The 17760-nt window shown below is 62.7% G+C and overlaps 2 protein-coding genes across 4 annotated transcripts in view; both read left to right on the top strand.

Moving 5' to 3' along the window:
- Positions 1 to 6548: 6548 nt before the first annotated feature.
- CIMAP1D (CIMAP1 family member D) lies at positions 6549 to 12768 on the top strand. Of its 2 annotated transcripts, XM_057710223.1 has the most exons (4): positions 6549 to 6878; positions 7634 to 7741; positions 9992 to 10105; positions 11865 to 12768. In XM_057710223.1, exons 1-4 carry the CDS (start codon positions 6752 to 6754, stop codon positions 12347 to 12349), a joined length of 834 nt encoding a protein of 277 aa, XP_057566206.1. In that variant the 5' UTR covers positions 6549 to 6751; the 3' UTR covers positions 12350 to 12768. The 2 variants fall into 2 exon arrangements, with proteins under 2 accessions (XP_057566206.1, XP_057566207.1); XM_057710224.1 differs by lacking the exon at positions 7634 to 7741.
- Positions 12769 to 14870: 2102 nt separating this feature from the next.
- The window catches only part of SHC2 (SHC adaptor protein 2), a 29313-nt gene continuing 26423 nt past the window's right edge, over positions 14871 to 17760 (top strand). For both annotated transcript variants that reach the window (XM_057710222.1, XM_057710221.1), the window contains exon 1: positions 14871 to 15338. In XM_057710222.1, the coding sequence (XP_057566205.1) occupies positions 14871 to 15338 (468 nt within the window). The remainder of the gene's footprint in view (positions 15339 to 17760) is intronic.

The following is a 17760-nucleotide window of genomic DNA, read 5'->3' as shown; positions in this document are numbered from 1 at the left end:
TCTTATTGGGAAACTTTTAAGTATGTTTGGAACAGTCTGGGTTTATGAATCTACTTTTTCATCTACAATTTTATTTTTTACTTTTCTGGCTGTGCTGTGTGGCTTGCGGGATCTTAGTTCCCTGACCAGGGATCAAACTCGTGCCCCCTGCAGTGTAAGCACAGAATCCTAACCTCTGGAGCCAGGGAATTCCCTCATCTCCAATTTTGGGAAATCATATAGAGATGAAGTACTTCCAGTGAAAATTAAGAGGAAGATATAGGTAAGGTTAAAATACACCATGGACTTTCAGCATTTAGTGTGAATGAAGAATGTAAAAATCTCAGTATTTATTAAGTATTACGTGTTGAAAGGATAGTATTTTGGATGTACCTGGTTAAATAACGCACCTTTTATTTATCTGTAATGTATTATTTTTTGGCTGCGTTGGGTCTTCACTGCTGCGCGCCGGCTTTCTCTATTTGTGGCGAGTGGGCGCTACTCTTCCTTTCGGAGCGTGGGCTTCTCTTGCTGCGGAGCGCGGGCTCTAGGCTCACGGGCTGTAGAGCACGGGCTCAGCAGTTGTGGCGCACGGGCTTAGTTGCTCTGCAGCATGTGGGATCTTCCCAGACCAGAGATGGAACCCATGTCCCCTGCACTGGCAGGCGGATTCTTAACCACTGCGCCACCAGGGACGTCCCCAAAGCACCTTTTAAAAACTCATGTTTTGTTACTCCTGGCACCCGTTTCTCTTTCCGTTTTTTCTGTTTGGCCATTGGGACTCTCCTTTGGGGGGGGGGGGCTTGCACTGGTTTTGTGTCCCTGAGCACAGAATGGAAATGTTGGGGTCCTCCACCGGACACCCCAGGATGACCCCTGGGATCCCCGCTGTGCTATGAGGTTAGGAGAGCGGTTCTCACCTGGCAGGGACACTGGGTGACTTCCCGGGACACGTGGTTGTCACACTGGGGGCTCCTGGCATTGAGGGGGTGTGGCTGGGGAGCTGCTCCACCCCCCATAGGGCCCGGAGAGCAATTGGGCCCCAGTGCCCGGGGCTGCGAAAGTCAGAGGCTGGGAAACCCTGGGTGGGAGGGTGCCGGTGGACGACCTGGGAGCCTTGGGGCGTCATCCTGCCTGCGGAGGGGGAGGGGCTGGGCTGGGGTCACTCTCAGCGCTCAGAGCAGACCCCCCAGGAAAGTTCTCTGCCCAACGGGCCTGTTTCAAGCACAGGGTCTGCACCTGGGACACACGTGGGACCAGGAAGGTCCGAGCCTGGCAGCAAGGGGTGCTGGGGGGTGGGGGCGGGGTGTGTGTGCAAGTTCAGAGCCCAGTCAAGCTGGGGTTGGGGCTGGTTCTGCAGGAAGGGTGGGAAACTGGGGCTGCGGAGCTGTGCCCGTGTCTGGGGCAGGGCTCTGGGGGTGCTGGGTAGGGGATGGGGCCAAGGTCCAACGTCCAAGGCCGAGACCGATCCACGAAGGCCGGGACGCCCGGGCTGCCGCTGCCGCCGTCCACGACGACCGGCGACCCCCGCGGCCGCCTCGTGCTGCCGGACTACAACTCCCGGCATGCCGCGGGCGCCGGGGTGGCCGCCGAGGCGCGTGTCCCACAAGGCCGCGCGCGGCCTCTCTAGCCCCGCCGGGCGGGCGAGGGGGTCGGCGCCGGGGGTAGCTCCGCGCGTCTCTCGGGGCGAGAGCGACGGCGGCGCTGAGCCTCTCCGCCTGGGAGCCGGCCGGGGAGGCCGGGCGCGGGAGCCCCTGAGGCGGCGCGGGGCCGGTGCGCGGAAGCGGCGAGGCCGGGGCCCTGCGTCCCGGACCGGAAGGGCCGGCCCGGGGAGCGCGGGGCCGTGACGAAGGCCCTCGGCGGGGATGGGGTCCGGCGCCCACCGGCTGCCAGATACCGTTCCAGGCGCCCGCGTGACGGTGGAGAGCCAAGTGCGCTGACGCCGCCCCGAGGGCCTCCCCTGCGCGTGCGGGCGGGGCGGGCACCGGGAGGCGTGAACCTTAAGTATAGTACACGGGCATTGTGTGCCTGTGAATGTAGAACAGCTGGCCCTTAGGGCGGAAAGCCCTTCTCCGTAGCGCGTGCTGATTCCTGGGGTGAATCCTCCCACCACGGCTGGTGCGAGCCGCCCGCGTGACATCAAAGTGCTCACAAAACTCCTGCAAACTGAAGCCAGCTCTCATGAGCTCTGGCCCATCGCTGCGCCGGGGGGAAATGCTCTACTGCAGTAGGGGGTGATACGTGCTGCGGGAAAAAGAAAAAGACGGAAGGGGGATTGGCAGTGTGGACATGGGGCGAGGTGTGGGGTGAAGTTGGGTGGCCAGGTGGGGAGGTTTGAGCAAAGTCTTGGGGGAAGCGAAGACGATAAGGAAGCATCTATTTGGGAAGGGGTGTACCAGGTAGAAGGTACAGTGAGTGCAAAGCCTTGGGGCTGGGAGGCCAGAGGGGATGGATAAAGCCAGAGAGGGGAGAAAGGACATGGTCGTGGTCGGGTAGGATTTTGTGGGCTCCAGGAAATCCTGCTGAGACCCTTTCAGCCCCCCCTCCCCCCCAATTTGAGCCCTTCCTTCCTCTGGACCTTGTGTGCTCATCTCATAACAGGGACTGGGCAGGCACGTGGCCGGTACCCTGCAGAACAAGAGAGCTGCTCCCTCTCTGCTTGGCTTGTTCCCACGTGGAGAGCTGGCTCTTCCCGGGATGGAGGTGGGAGGGGAGCTGGCAGGTTCGCTGCGCCCTGGTCCTGGGAGGAACAAGGCTTCCTTGTTATCATCCCCGCCCCTGGAACGAAGGGGGCCAGGTGGCCACCAAGGCGCGTGAGTCTGAGTCAGGCCCGGATAAGGGACAGTTCCGAGGGCGCCGGGAGGTGGGAAATGACAGATTGCAGGCCGGGAGGGCAGAGGGAGAGCTGGCACCGCATGGGGTGGCGTCCCTGCGGACACCTGGCCTGCAGCCCCCTGCGCTAGGGACAGCACAGCAGGCGATCCAGTAACCCAGCTTCCGGGGGTGCAGACTCACTTGCAGCCCTTAGAGGCAGGTGGGGGGCCCCGGCTCAATGCAGCAGTGTGGACAGCCCCTCGCCCCTGTCTTCCGAGGGTATCTGTGAGCCTGCTCTGGCTGGTGATGTGCTGGACCCCAGGACAGGACATGCACAGCCTCCGCCGCTTCCTCTGCGTGTGTGCCGGGACGGAGCAGGCGAGAAACAGTAAAACAACTAAGGAAAGTGGCTGGGCCCCTCTTCTCAGTTGAGGTCAGCTCCTCCAGGAGACTCGCCTCAAAGCCATTCTTGACGCCTCCCTTTCTCTTCATGCTGACAGTTGGCCTCCTCTGCTCCAAACCCTCCAGGGCTCCCACCTTCCTCAGGGTAAAAGCCAAGGTGTCCCCATGGGGCCCGCAGATAACCAATGACCCACCCTGTACAGCTGGCTGACCAGCTGTCCACGGGCATCTCCCACGGAGCCCCAAGCCCGCAGTCCCGAGACTGAACTCATCATCTTTGAAAGGCTGCTCCTCCCGCCTCTGCCCAGGTACCTGCCGCTCCGTTGTTTGAGGTGAGCCGACAAAATCCTGGAGGCTTGTAGCGCCGTCCCTCCCTACATCAGATCTGCCAGCAAACCCTGTTGGTTCTAGTTGTTTTTTTTTTTTTAATAATTTTTATTTTATTTTTATTTATTTTTGGCTGCGTTGGGTCTTTGTTGCGGCACAGGGGCTTTCTGTAGTTGCGGCGAGTGGGGGCTACTCTTCATTGTGGTGCACAGGCTTCTCAGTGCAGTGGCTTCTCTTGTTGCGGAGCACGGGCTCTAGGTGCACGGGCTTCAGTAGTTGCAGCATGCGGGCTCAGTAGTTGTGGCTCAAGGGCTTAGCTGCTTCGTGGCATGTGGGATCTTCCCCAGCCAGGGATGGAACCCGTGTCCCCTGCATTGGCAGGTGGATTCTTAACCACTGTGCCACCAGGGAAGTCCCTGGTTCTAGTTTTAAAGTAGACCCAGAGCCCACCTGCTTCTCACTCCCTCCTCCATCCCTGCTAAGCTGGCCTGCAGTTCCCCGTATCCTCCCTGACACCCCCCCCAGCCCTCCCCCGCATCCCCAGCCCTCCCGGACCCCCGCAGTCCGCTCAGACCCGTGTCCCGGTGCCGCCCACGGCCTGTCCTCCCCGACGCCGCCAGAGGGCGCGTGTGAGCAGCGAGCGGGGCGCGTTCCTGCGCCGCCCACCGCCCCGGGGGTCCCGCGTCCCCGGGGTGAGAGCCGAGCCCTCCGCGCCCCGGGCTCCAAACGGCCTGACCCGCCCGTCCCCTCCTCGCCCTCCACCTCCCTCATTACGCTCCAGCCAGCAGGGGCCTCCCCGCGATCCCTCCCACCAGCCGGGCGCTGGGCTGTCCCAGGGCCTTTGCACTGGCTGTGCCCCCGCCAGGTGCGCCCTCTCCCCAGGTTGCCCCTGCTCTCTGCACATCTCCCTGTGGTCTCTTCTCCAGTGACACCTCCTCAGTGAGGCCTCCGCAGCTGCACTCCCCACACCTCCGGCCCCTCCTTGCCCCGCCCCCCCTTCTCCACGCACTACTTGCCTTTAATACTGCAGATGTGCTTGCCTGCCTGTCCCCGCAAAAAGGGGAGGAAGGGAGTTTATGGGTTTTGTTCACCCCAGTTTCCCCAGTACCTGGAACTGCCGGACTTCACAGCTGAACCCTGGTTGCACTAGTAACTTTGAACTAGTAACTGTAATAAGGGCTGTAATTTGAGCAGCACCGGCTGTATCCAAAGACAGCTCAGCTCTGTAGCCTCCCCAGACGCTGCCCCCACCTGGGCCTTGCGGCAGGTTCCCAGCCCCGCTGACGCCCAGCTGGGCTTCCTTTTTCTAGTTCTCTGATTTGCCGTTTGCTGCCCCTGTATCAGTTTGGATTAAAACGTGGCTCATTCGCAGGTGCTTTGAGAGGCCTGGGCTGACGTGAGTCCCAGGGAGAGGCCAGCCAGCAGTGGGGGGCCGACAGGCCGGGGGTGGTGAGTTCAGGCGGGGAGGGGCTGGGCCTGGAGGTCCCCAGAGCACCCTTTCCAGGCTCAGGCTGCTGGTCCAGTCTGTCACCCCCACCCCCACCCTGTGTTAGCACTTGGCCCCTTCCTAGGGCACAGAGGGGACACGAAATCTGAATGTAGGGTCTCATCTGTGTTGTGGGCTGTGACACAGGGGAAATGGAGGCGGTGGGGGCCGAGTCCTGACTGGAACTGGGGGGCCCAGGCATGGGGAGGGCTGGGATTCTTCCTCTGCCAACCTCAGCGGGGTGTCCCTGGTCTCCTGCGAGTCTGGCTGTTGTGGCTCAATGGGAGGTGCTGACAGGCGGGGGTGGGGTGGGGTATTTATCCCCCATTTCCCTCCTCAGCACCCACTTTTTCACCCACTTTTTTTTTTGTCTGCACGGGGGCTTTTGCTAGTTGGGGAGAGCGGGGGCTACTCTTCATTGCAGTGCATGGGCTTCTGCGTGCGGCGGGCTCTCTTGTTGCAGTGCACTCTCTTGTTGCAGTGCACGGACTCTAGAGAGCAGGCTCAGTCGTTGTGGCGCACCAGGCATCGACCCGTGTCCCCTGCACTGGCAGGCAGACTCTTAACCACTGCACCATCAGGGAAGCCCCAAGATCTTCTTTTCTAATGTAAGTTTTATGACCTTTGACACAGATTAAAAAGTTACAAAATGACACAGTTGCATGAAGATTACATTGTGGAGTGAATTGTATGGTATGTGAATTGTAACTCCATACAACTGGTAACACATTGGTCTGCCACAGGTCCTGACAACAGAGCAGCAGGCAGAGCTGCTGGGAGAGACAGGAGCGTGACTTTCGTGCAGCCAGGTGTCCCTGAGTCCCGTCCCAGAGCCTGACGCAGTGGCAGCCTTCGGTGCAGTCAAGGAAATAAACTCTGTACTGGGATGGAGTAAATCTTTGTTGGCTTCCGGAAGGCTGCCGCCTCCTCGCCATCCTAGCTGCCGCCTGGGGCCTTTGTCCGGCCCTGCCCTATCCTGAAATGCTGTTCCCTCACCTTCTCACTCGGTGACCTCTCATCCTGCCCCCGCACGGCTGTCCCCAACTCCCCGCCCTGCTCTGTGTTTGCAGAACATTTGACCTGCTAACACCACGTGCTCGCGGATACGTTTATTGCTTGTTTCCTCTCTCCCCTCCCGAGAACATCAACTCCTCATCCGCCTGTTCCCATCATGTCCCACCAACCAAACAGAAACTAGCACACAGTAGGTGCTCAATAAGTCCTTCCTGGATGAAGGAAGGAGGGGAGGAAGGAATGCTCCTTGCCCCACACTGGCAGCTCCCAGAGTGGGGACCTTGGACCGTGCCTTGGTTTCTCCACCTGTAGAAATGGGGCCACGCCGCCCGTGACCTCACCTGTCCCTACTGCCACCAGGCCGTGGGTGTTGTTTTTGCAGCTCCAGCTCCCCGGGGCCACTCTGGACTGGGCCGCCCAGCTCGGCCGGCTCCCAGGGGACCAGCTCTGCTGACACTGGACTCTTTCCCGGGCCGTCCAGCCGCCTGGCCGACACTCGATCCTGGCCCCACTTCCAGGCCAGCGACCGCCGGCCAGCCGGCTCGGGCCAGGGCCCCAGACTCCCTGCCATCGGACAAGGGGCTGTCTGTGCCGTCTGGAGGGTGTGCTGCCCCGGGGCTCTGCCAGCCCTGCGGGAGCCGCCAACATTGGGGCTGGTGCTGCACCCGCAGCCAGAGCCGCGCGGCCGAGGAGCCACCCCAGGAGCCCCAGGCCCCGCACCTGCCCGCCATGGGGACCCTCACCTGCGACCCCGCTCCGCGGCTTACCCTGGCGCCCCTGGGCCGGCAGGCCACCGAGTGCCAGATCCCGGAGACCGGCCTGAGGAGGTCCTGTGGGGCGGCCACCCTGAAGACCGGTAGGTGGGCGAGGGGGCCACGGCGGTGGTGCCAGAGGCCGGCTGGAAGCAAGCCCTTGCGCTTCCCCAAACCTCAGTTTTCCTTCCTGCAGCATGGATGTGAATGTGGCATTCCTGTGGGCCCCCGGGTTGGGTACTTAAAGGCTGGGCACCTTTCCCGGCGCCGAGGGCACAGCGGTCAACACTACAGCAAAGGTCTGTGGGGGGTGGACACGAGGAGAAGACCAGAAGCCTCTGCAGGGTCTTCACTGGTGACAGCGTCTCAGAGGCAGAGCCGCGGAGACGGGGAGGCTGCGTGGGTGGTGAGCAGGCGACCACGGGGAGCTGACACCGAGCCTGACCCTGGGGGCTCAGTTTGGTCCTGGCCCTGCCACGGTTTCTCCATCTGTAACAAAGCACCTGCAGTCAGATTCCGTGGTCTATGTGGCACTGACATTCTTGCAGAGGCCACCAAACACTGCAACTGTGACAGTGCATCTCTGTGTCTGGGGTCCGTTCCCCCCCCCGTGACAGTACATCTCCGTGTCTGGGCCTCAGTGGTTCTAAGGTGCCCGGCCCTGCAGCCCCTCCCTCCTGTGACTCACAAAGCCCCGGTCACTCCCTTTCCTCCCCTGAGGAGGCAGCTCCTGCTCCCCCATCTCTCCCATGGAGGCTGGCGGGGAGGCCTGGTGGGGGCTCAGGGGCTGGTCCCCGGGTTCTCCCCCATCTCTCAAGGTGCACGGCCCCAGGCTGTGATCTGCGGGCTTTGGTTGCAGGCTCTGGGCCGGGCTTGTATGTCTTGCCGTCCACCGTGGGCTACCTCAACCACGACTGCACCAGGGTGGCTGGTCCTGCCTACTCACTCTTCCGGAGGCCCAGTGAGGGTAAGGCCGGTGAGAGGGGGGGAGGTGTGGGAGCGGTGGGCCTCCAATCTCCCACCCCGAGCGTCTCTTCATCCCCTTAGATCCAAGCTCTCATTGAGTCAGGCAGGAAGCCGGGAGGGTGTGCAACGTAACCCCTGCTGTGTGACCTCGGAGAAGCTGCTGTGCCTCTCTGGTCCCTTGTTTCCTCATGGAAGGGGAGTAGTGTGTGGTTTTGCAGGGCATTTGCAGATTCCTTGCTGCTTGACTTGGGCAAGCGGTGTCTGTTTCTTTTTAATTTATTTATTTTTAGCTGCATTGGATCTTTTTTTTTTTTTTTTTTTTTTATTATTATTTTATTTTATTTTCCTCTAAGGTGCATTGGATCTTTGTTGCTGTGCGCGGGCTTTCTCTAGCTGCGGTGAGCAGGGGCTACTCTTTGTTGTGGTGTGTGGGCTTCTCAGGGCGGTGGCTTCTCTTGTTGCGGAGCATGGGCTCTAGAGCACAGGCTCAGTAGTTGTGGCCCACGGGCTTAGTTGCTCCACAGCAAGTGGGATCTTCCCAGATCAGGGCTCGAACCCGTGTCCCCTGCACTGGCAGGCGGATTCTTAACCGCTTCACCACTGGGGAAGCTCCAGGCTGTGTCTGTTTACCCCTCTGTGAACAATGAGGGCACAGTCCTTACCAAGTTGCGGCCAGGATTGAATACACCTTGGAGGCCTGGAGACGTTCACTAAGTGAGGACTGGATGCCTTCAAAGTGGCTACAGCGGTGCCTGGTCTCCAGCCAGAGCTTGATAAGGAAGGGCCCTGAGACTGAGTGTCGCCCCAGGTCCTCGGTCAGCACGGTGGGGGCTCCCAGGCCGTGATGTCCCACAGGGTGCGAGGAGGGTGGCAGGAGAATCCGTCACGTTCGGAGTGGAAAGGCGGTGAGACAGCAGGCCGTGGGGCTGGCCTGGTCCGTGAGCCACGCGCCTCTGTGACGTCCGCTTTCCTCCCGGCCGGAAGGAGAGCGACAGGGTGTGAGTGAGCATTGGATGCCGTGGCGGGGCGGCCCCGGGGCCCCGGCCGCAGCCAGCCGCCCACCGTGCGGGTGGAGTCACTGCTTCACTCCTGCAGGCCTGTGATGCCCCCACGCTCCTTCACCCCACTTTCTAGAGCGCCCGGCGTCCCGAGTGGGCCGGGCTGGGGGCTGGAAGGGTCCTTGCTTTGCGGGGCCTTGATTTGTGTGGACCGAGGCTTGGTGGGGGGTGCAGGGCCAGCAGCCTCGTCTCAGCCTTCAGAACCAGCAACAATCCCAAACCAAAGTGAGAGAAAACGCAGGAAGCTGGGAGAGGCCCTGGAAGGCAGAGGAGGGACTCAGCACCACGTCTGTCACCCGGAAGGGGCGGGAGCTGAGCCGGTGGCCCAGAGCAGCTCACCCTGGGACAGAGGGACAGACAGGGCCGGGGGTCTGGGGGTAGCGGGGGTTCCTGTAGACTCTGCTGAGTGCGCAGGGAAGATTTCTTGGAGGTGGAGGTATGGGATCTGGGCTTTGTAGGATGAGTAGGAGTTTGGTGGACTCCCCTGGAGAAGAAGGGGACGGTAAGCCGAGCTTGCAGCAGAGGCGAAGGTCTTGAGGTGGGCTGTGTGCGTTTGTCATGAGTGTGTACCGTGTCATGTACACGTGCACACGTACACGTGGTACATAAACCAGTTAATCCTTGTCAGACCCACTACGCTTAGGTGCACGTACCTCGATCCCGCAGTGGGCTTATAGACAGTAGCAACGGCAACCACAGTAACTGGTCCCAGTTATGAAGCGCCAGACGCCGGACCACCCCCTTGGTGGGTTGTCTCACGTCCCTCTTTGCATCCTGCTAGTGTGAAGAGGAGGCTGACCTGGGCTGAGAGCTTCCCCAGGACCCGGCTCTCAGAGCCCGACTCAAGCACCTCTCTCAGGCTGGTCACCTGACGGCACGCCCAAGCTCTGGAAGGGCTCTCCTTGGACCCTTACTTGGGGCCTGGTTACCTCTAACCGTACGCACGATTCGAACGGTCCAGGAGCCGGTCCCCTCACCCCTGGTGGGCAGAGGTTGGGGGTGGGACACAGCCCACGGAACAGCTTTGATTGCAAGACCCAGGGCTCCCAGGTCAGCGCAACCATACCTTCGTGGGCTGAGGTCCCTGCTCTCCAAGAGGGGCCTGGGGGCCTCTGGGGGTGGGAGTGCCTCGGGGTTAAGTGGGCGGTGGGACCCTTGCAAGCCCCCTCAGGACCCTGGGCTCCTCTCCCCAGCGTCTCCACAGGAGACCAGCCCCGGGCCAGTCTACTTCCTGGACCCGAAAGTCACCCGCTTTGGCCGCAGCTGCACCCCTGCCTACTCCATGCAGGGCCGGGGCAAGTCTCGGGGTGAGTATCTGACCTGTATGGCCCCACCGGGACCCTGCCCCTTCGGGGTCTCAGCACATCTTGCGCCTCCATCCTCTTCTCCCCTCCCATCCCCGAGCTCTTAGATCTTCAGTGTCTTTGGAATGACAAAATCCAGCGGACTCAGAAGAGGGGCCAGGGGCCCTGAGAGAGCCCCAATGGGTGACATGGGCCAGGGCGACGTGATCTTGTGCACACATGGCGCCTCCAAGGCAGCTGGGGCTCATCCTCTGCATCGGGAGACAGTGTGGCGCCGTGGGCAGTGCGGCGACGCTGCGAACGTGGCAGTCCCCTTCGCGGACTCCAGACAGCTCCCTCTCGCCAGAGCATGTCTCCCATCCGCCCACCCTTTCCTCTTCTGACCTATCACCCACCTACCTGTCCGCCCCCTGATCCATCAATTCAATCATTCATCCCTTCGCCCATGTATCTACTCACCAATCTACCCACCCATCCACCTATTCATCATCTGGTCCACACATCCATCCACCCACTCATCCATCCATCATCCACCATCCACCATCCCCCCATCCATCCATCCATCCATCCATCCACCCATCCATCCACCCACCCATCCATCCACCCACCCATCCACCCACCCACCGACCCATGCACTCACCCATGCACCCACCCATCCATCCATCCATCCACCCTTCCATCCACCCACCCACCGACCCATCCACTCACCCATCCATCCATCCACCCACCCATCCACCCACCCACCCACTGACCCATCCACTCACCCATCCACCCACCCATCCATCCATCCATCTACCCATCCATCCATCGATCCACCCATCCATCCACCCACCCATCCATCCACCCACCCATCCATCCACTCACTCATCCACCCACCCATCTACCCATCCACCCATCCACCCTTCCATCCACCCACCCACCCACCGACCCATGCACTCACCCATGCACCCACCCATCCATCCATCCATCCACCCTTCCATCCACCCACCCACCGACCCATCCACTCACCCATCCATCCACCCACCCATCCATCCACCCACCCATCCATCCACTCACTCATCCACCCACCCATCTACCCATCCACCCATCCACCCTTCCATCCACCCACCCACCCACCGACCCATGCACTCACCCATCCACCCACCCATCCATCCATCCATCCACCTACCCATCCACCCATCCAGCCATCCACCCACCCACCAATCCATCCACGAGCCATCTATCCATCCATCTACAGCTCCCTGAACCCATCATCTACTCATTTACTCCTCACCCACCTACTCACCACCCATCCTTGTACTCACATATCCACTCAAACACATACTAAGCCAACTGCTGAGAGGTGAAGTAGATTTGACGTCCTTGCTTTCTGTGAGATCCCAGCCTGGTGTGGTTAGATCAAGGTGGGGACCATTTCACCCCAGTGTGGCCGCGTCTGGAGAGGGGAAGAGACCCGCCCCCAGGGGGTCCCGGGAAGGGCTGTGAGGGCTCTGCTTAAGAGGGTGTGGGGAAGGCAGCAGGGAGAAGGGGACTTTGGGGCTGTCTTGAAGGAAGAGAAGCAGCTCCTGGGAGGTGGGAGTGGGGACCGGGAGGCGTGCCTGGCAGAAGGCTGAGCTTGGGCAAAGGTCAGAGCCTTGAAAGAGAACAGAGGGAGGCCGGGCTCTGTGAGCCCCATGACGCATGTGGCGATGGGGAGCCCCGCCAGGTCTTTGAGGAGGGGAGGACTCTGTCCGTTGCCAACCCTCCTGCCCCGTTCCTACAGGTCTGGAGGTGACGCCCGGCCCTGGGGCCTACAGCCCAGAGAAGGGGGCCCCCATGCGCCAGCGGACCCCCCCGGCTTTCACCCTGGGCTCCCGGCTCCGCCCACAGCCCCTGGACACCTCAGCCCCCGCCCCCAACACCTACACCCTGCCTTCCCTGTGGGGCTCCCAGATCTTCACGAAGCCCAGCAGCCCCAGCTATACGGCGGCAGGCCGCACGCCCCCTGCCCGCCCCCCGCAGGACCCCGCTGAGATACCGGGCCCAGGCCAGTATGACAGCCCAGACCCCAGTGCCTACCGTCCGCGCCGGCCAGCCTTCACCATGCTGGGGCGGCCCCGAGCCCCGCGCCCCCCAGAGGAGACGCCCGGCCCCGGCGCCCACAGCCCTGAGCAGGTCACCGTGACCAAGGCGAGGGCCCCGGCTTTCACCATGGGCATCCGCCACTCCAAACGGGCCACCACCATGGCCGCGGGCGCCGCCCCCTGATGCCCTCGGGGACGGGACACCTGGCCCCCTCCTGGGCTGAGCCTCAGTTTCCCGTGCTGTGAACTGGGGCGTGGGCATGCCGGCGGGGGGTGCCTAGGAGACGCCGGGGTGGGGGGAAGGCGCCCGCTTTCTTCCTGTCTTCTGAACCGTCTCGGCCACCTGCTTTCTCCAGTCCCGGGGGCTGTGACCCCGTGGTCCTGACAGGGCGAGCCTCCTTCCGGCGTCCCAGTTTCTCCTCTCTGGGTCACACCAGGCCAGGCCAGGCCAGGCCAGGTGGAGAAAGGGACACTCTGGCCCTCCCCAGCCGCTGGCCAGAGACACGGCTTCCTGTGTCCTAGAACTCAGCGTCCACCTGCTAGGGCCTGGGTCCCCAGCACAGCTTGGGTTTCTGCCAAACTTGGGCTCATCCCTGCTCCTCATGGAAGCACTGATCCTGGCCCAGAATCAGGCTGGAAGCAGCCCTGCTGCCCTCCCCACCCTCTAGCTGCTTGCCAATAAATCTCCGTGGCACTGGGAGCTGTGCGAGTCACACATGCACTGTCTGTTCACGTCACAGGAAGGTAACCTGAACACGGCTCTCAAGACCCAGACCCCCAGCTCTGCAGCCACTGGGAATCTGGATGGGACCGGAGAAGGGATCCAGGGCTGGAGGAGGCGAGAGGTGGGGCCAGGCTTTGAGTGGGGGGAGCCAGCCAGGTAGGCTTCTTGGAAGAAGGGACCCTGAAGCTGGGCTTTGAATGATGGACAGGAATTGGATGTAGTCTAACACTTGCCAGCAGGTTCCTGCGGTGTTCCAGATATCGATAAGATCATCTCACAGTGCCTCAGGGGGCAGGTCATGCTTACAGAGGGGAAACAGAGCTTCAGGGGAGATCGGACACTGGTCCGAGGGCACTAAGAGCATGTGTCCTTCTGATGCCAGGATGTAAACTCTGCCCTTCAGGCTCTGTTGCTGCCGCTCTTTCCCACGGACAGGACGGAAACACGTGGAAGGAGTCGTGTAGCCGAGCCCCGGTGGGACAGCACTGTATAAACCCCAGCCCAGAAACACACTAACCCAGGAACTTGGGAGGGACAGACAGCACCTCGACTCCCTGCACGAGATGGGGGAGCGGCGGCACAGCAGGCAGGATCCAGAGGGCTCCTGGGTGAGGGTCAGCTCTCTCCCACTCTGTCCCTCTCCCCAGGCCCTCCCACACCCTTCACACAACTAGGTGGATCCACAGCGGGACCCCTACACACACACCTGGGCGGGGACCCGGCCTCCATCCTCTCTCTCCCCCGCAACCCCCCACCCCCCGTCTCTCTCTCTCTGTCTCTCTCTGTCTCTCTCACACACACACACACACACACACACACACACACACACACACACACACACAGAGTCACATCCGCATACAGAACACACAAAGTCCGGGTGGGGGCTCCAGACCCCGACAAATGTCGCTCCCACACACCGACCCAAGGCCACGCCCTCCGCGCGGACCGCAGACGCAAAACGGCCCCCTCTGCGGGAGGCTCCGGCCTCGGGCAGCATCACTGCCCCCCGCCCCGCCTGCCGACCAGTCACGGCCGCGCGCGCCCCGCCCGCCCGCCCCCGTCGTCGCCTCCCCCCGGCCCGCGGGCGGCGGCCGCGCGGTGATCTCACCGCTCTGATGGATCGATCCGGCCCCGGGCGGCCTCAGCGCTCCTTCCCTTCCATCCCCACCTGCCGCGGCCCCGGCCCCTCCCTTTGTTTCCCGGCAGCCGGCCCCGCCTGGGGCGGGGGTGGAGGGGGATGCGGGATCGGCCGGCCACGCGCCGGGAGGCTGGGGCCTGGGGTGACCGAGGCAGTCCGCGCCCCGGGGCAGAGGCGGCGACCCTTGAGGCCTTGGCGGACGCGCAGGCCCAGTTCAGTTGGGTTGATGCGGCCAGAGCTCCCCAGAAAAGGAGTCCGTGACCCTCCGGCCCGCGCCCCTGGCCAGCAGCCGGGGAAACTGAGGCCCAGGGCAAGGCGGCGTAGGGTCCGAGTCTGCGCCGTGTGCCCTCGGGCACACGCCTTCCCTGTTAGGCAGTGAAGCAGGGCAGGGACGGTGGGAGGGAAGGGACCGAGCTGAGGGTCCAGGGCGCTCTCCCTCCCTGACCGCGCCTCCGCCCCTGTTTCCCCGTGTCGGAAAGGGGAGGAAGGAGGTGCTTTATAAGCCTCTCCCAGCTCCGTGCTTCTAGTAACTTTGGCGACGGGTGGGGGGGCGAAGCAAGGGGTTGCTGCCCCGGCCCTGGGTTCGAAACGGCGCTCCCTCCCCAGCTGCCGGAACCCAGTCAGCGCCCGTGCCCCCCGCGGGCCTCCGTTCCCCCAGCCTCCCCGCCGGGCGCCGGGGCGCCGAGGGCCGGGGGTCCCAGGGGCGCAGCCCCCCGCGGCTGCGCGCTGGGCCGGACGGATGACATCACCGGGCCGGGGGCGGGGAGCGAGCCGCAGCGAGCCGGAGGGCCTCCTCCGCGCCCGGCGCAGCGCCCGGGCGGGCTGGCTCGAGCGGCCGCGGCCATGACGCAGGGTCCGGGCGGGCGCGCGCCCCCCGCGCCCCCCGCGCCCCCGGAGCCCGAGGCGCCCACCACCTTCTGCGCGCTGCTGCCCCGCATGCCGCAGTGGAAGTTCGCGGCCCCCGCCGGCTTCCTGGGCCGCGGCCCGGGGGCGGCGCGGGGCGCGGGGGCCGCCGAGCCCGAGCCCGAGCCCGAGCCCGAGCCCGAGCCGGCCGGCGTCCCGGCGCTGGCGGCCGCGGTGCTGGGCGCCTGCGAGCCGCGCTGCGTCGCGCCCTGCCCGCTGCCTGCGCTCAGCCGCTGCCGGGCCGCCGGGGCGCGGGGTCCGCGGGGCGCGCGGGGGGCGGCCGGGCCCCCGGACGCCGCCGCCGCCGACGAGTGGATCCGCAAAGGCAGCTTCATCCACAAGCCGGCGCACGGCTGGCTACACCCGGACGCCAGGGTTCTGGGGCCCGGGGTCTCGTACATCGTGCGGGTGAGTGCGCCGAGGGGACCCTGAGATCCCTTCCTCCCCAAAGCCCCAGCCTGGGGGTGGGGGGCACAGGGGCTCCCATCCCCCACTTCTCGTGGACACTCCGGACCCCGAGAGCCAGTCTCTCTCCGTCTCTCCTTCCGTCCGCATCACCCTGGACCCCGGTCGCCCGCCGGCTCTCAGCTGGCCGCCCCACCCGGGAGGTGCTGGGGTCCAGGTTCCCACGGCGTCACGTGGGGAGGGGCGGAGAGAGGGGGGCACGCATGCGCAGGTTAAGCGTGGCCCCCATTCCGTTGGCCAGAGTCTAGGGGGCGAGGACGCGGGTGGGGGCGTCCTGCTACCCAGACCCCCGCTGAAAGCTCCTTCCCAGACAGCAGCATCGGAGGCCTTGGCCTGATGTGCAGGCGCGGAAGGGCCGGGCCCCGCTAGGCCCCAGGATGCGAGATCTGAGACTTGGGGGACTTGGAAGATGCTGTAAGGAAACAGGTCTTTATTTGTCCTGGTTTTATCGTGAACCTTTTGGACGTACAGAAACGTGGCACGAGTACGGCGCGTACTTGCGCGCACGGCTGTGCACGTTGCGCGCTCCCTGCTCAGCCGGTCTGCCCCTGTGTGTAGTTTTTGTTTTGTTTTTTTCCCATTCAAAGAGGAAGCATTTTATTTTCTTGCTCCAGTCTAAGACAGGTCTACCAAGCTTCCAGTTTTTACCTCGTAAGTAATCTAATCTACGGAGTACCGACATTCTCGTAAGGAACCGTGACCTCTTCTCAGAGCTGTGATCTCCTGCTGTGGTTCCAAGGAAGCCTGTGCAGTATCCGTCACCAGTATGTAGCCCAGAGCGAGGGACCTTAGATCCTGCTCGGTGCTACGTTGTGTGTAGTTTCTGATGCACCGCGAGGAGGCAGGCGGCCCTTGGGAGGACGCCCCCTGAAATGCTCCGCGCGGCACCCGTCCCCCTGCCCACCTGCAGTTCACTGTCACATCCAGGGTCCGGCAGCATTCGCAGCGCCTCAGTCTGGTTCTTGGGACCAGAATCCTGGAGGTCTGTGTCTCTGGTTGTTTCGTCTTTGCTTCTTTTACAGCCTCTTCCCTGCCCCTCCCCTGACACTGGCTTGAGTAGTAACTCCCCAGATTCACCACCTTTGGAACCTGTGAACACGCTTTACTTTGGAAATGGAGTCTTTGTGGACATAACCAAGTCAAGATGCGGGTTGCACTGGATTAGGGTGGCCCTAATGGGGTTTCTGGTGTCCTCAGAAGAGGGGGACGTGGACACAAATGCACAGGGAGCGGCCACGAGCCCGTAGGGGGAGGGAAGGAGCGACGCGTCCACAAGCCAAGGGACCCCGAGGGCAGCTGCTCACCGCCACCAGGCGCCGGGAGAGGCGCTGGAAGTGGGGGAAGGGCCCTCCCCTGCGCCCCTCCCCGCAAGGAGCAGGGCACTGCCGCACCTTGACCCCCAGCTGCAAGCCTCCAGAACTCCTCATCTCCAGGGTTAGATGTCTGTTGTTTTAAGCCCCGGTTTGCGGTTTGCGGGGCTTTCTTAGGGTGGCCCCCAGTGGCCTGGACTTTCTGCAGGTCTGTGTGTGGTCCGGGCAGGGCCCACTGCGTGGGGTGGGGGGGCCTGTTAGAAGTGCAGAGCCTCAGGCCTGCTGGTGGGCCTCAGGCTGCCCCACGTTCTGGATGTCTCTTCTCTCCTGGAGTCTTCTGGCTTGGCTGTGGTCCCTTCTTTTGCTGAATCTCAGCTTCACTGGATTCAAGACTGATTTTGTAGCAAGGTGTTTTGTGGGTGATGCCTTGGGCTTCACACCACATTCCCTCAGGGCAAGCTGTGTCTGCCCGCAGGCCATGCCCGCGGGCATTAGGAGTGTTCAGAATTCAGATGCTCGTTGTTGGGTGCAGGCTGCTGGATTATTCCAATGATCTTGACGTTTTTTATCGATGCAGCAGGAACTTAATGCACGCCTCCCCCGGCCAGGCGCTGACGGTAGGAGATGGGGAAGGTCTGATCCCTGCTCTTACGGGGCTCAGATTTCTAGAGGGAGAGACTAATAGAAAATAAACAAGAGATAAACAGAGAAATGGCAGGCACTGGTAAGTGCTGTGCAGAAATTAAAATCAAGTGATGTCAGAGCAAGGGACTGCTTGACTAGTCTGGTGGCTGCTTTTAGCTGGGCCGGTGGGCCAGGCGCCTTTCAGGAGATGACATTAAGATGAGACCTGAAGCTATGGCAGCCTCAGACGTGAAAGGGGCTCAGCTGGCACGTTCAGGGAGCAGCCGGAGACCCACGTGGTGGGGCTGGTGGCGGGAGCTAAGGGCAGGCGTGAAGCCTGGGGGCCGTGGGGAGAAGCTTGGCCTTGGGTGGTCCCAGGCAGGGTCGCAGGGCAGCACTGGAGCCGAAGGGATCTTTCCTGTGGGAATGGG

This window comes from Hippopotamus amphibius, chromosome 15 (genome assembly GCF_030028045.1).
Source record: "Hippopotamus amphibius kiboko isolate mHipAmp2 chromosome 15, mHipAmp2.hap2, whole genome shotgun sequence".
Classification (NCBI taxonomy): Eukaryota; Metazoa; Chordata; class Mammalia; order Artiodactyla; family Hippopotamidae; genus Hippopotamus; species Hippopotamus amphibius.
Note: the sequence above shows the minus strand (reverse complement) of the source record. Positions and strands in the feature narration are given on the sequence as shown.

What these genes read in the sequence shown, in the direction of transcription:
- CIMAP1D (XM_057710223.1), top strand. Translation starts at nt 6,752, where the DNA reads ATGGGGACCCTCACCTGCGACCCCGCTCCGCGGCTTACCCTGGCGCCC. An exon ending in GGCGGCCACCCTGAAGACCG is followed by an intron (nt 6,879 to 7,633) that starts GTAGGTGGGCGA and finishes CTTTGGTTGCAG; the next exon opens with GCTCTGGGCCGGGCTTGTAT. An exon ending in GGGCCGGGGCAAGTCTCGGG is followed by an intron (nt 10,106 to 11,864) that starts GTGAGTATCTGA and finishes CCGTTCCTACAG; the next exon opens with GTCTGGAGGTGACGCCCGGC.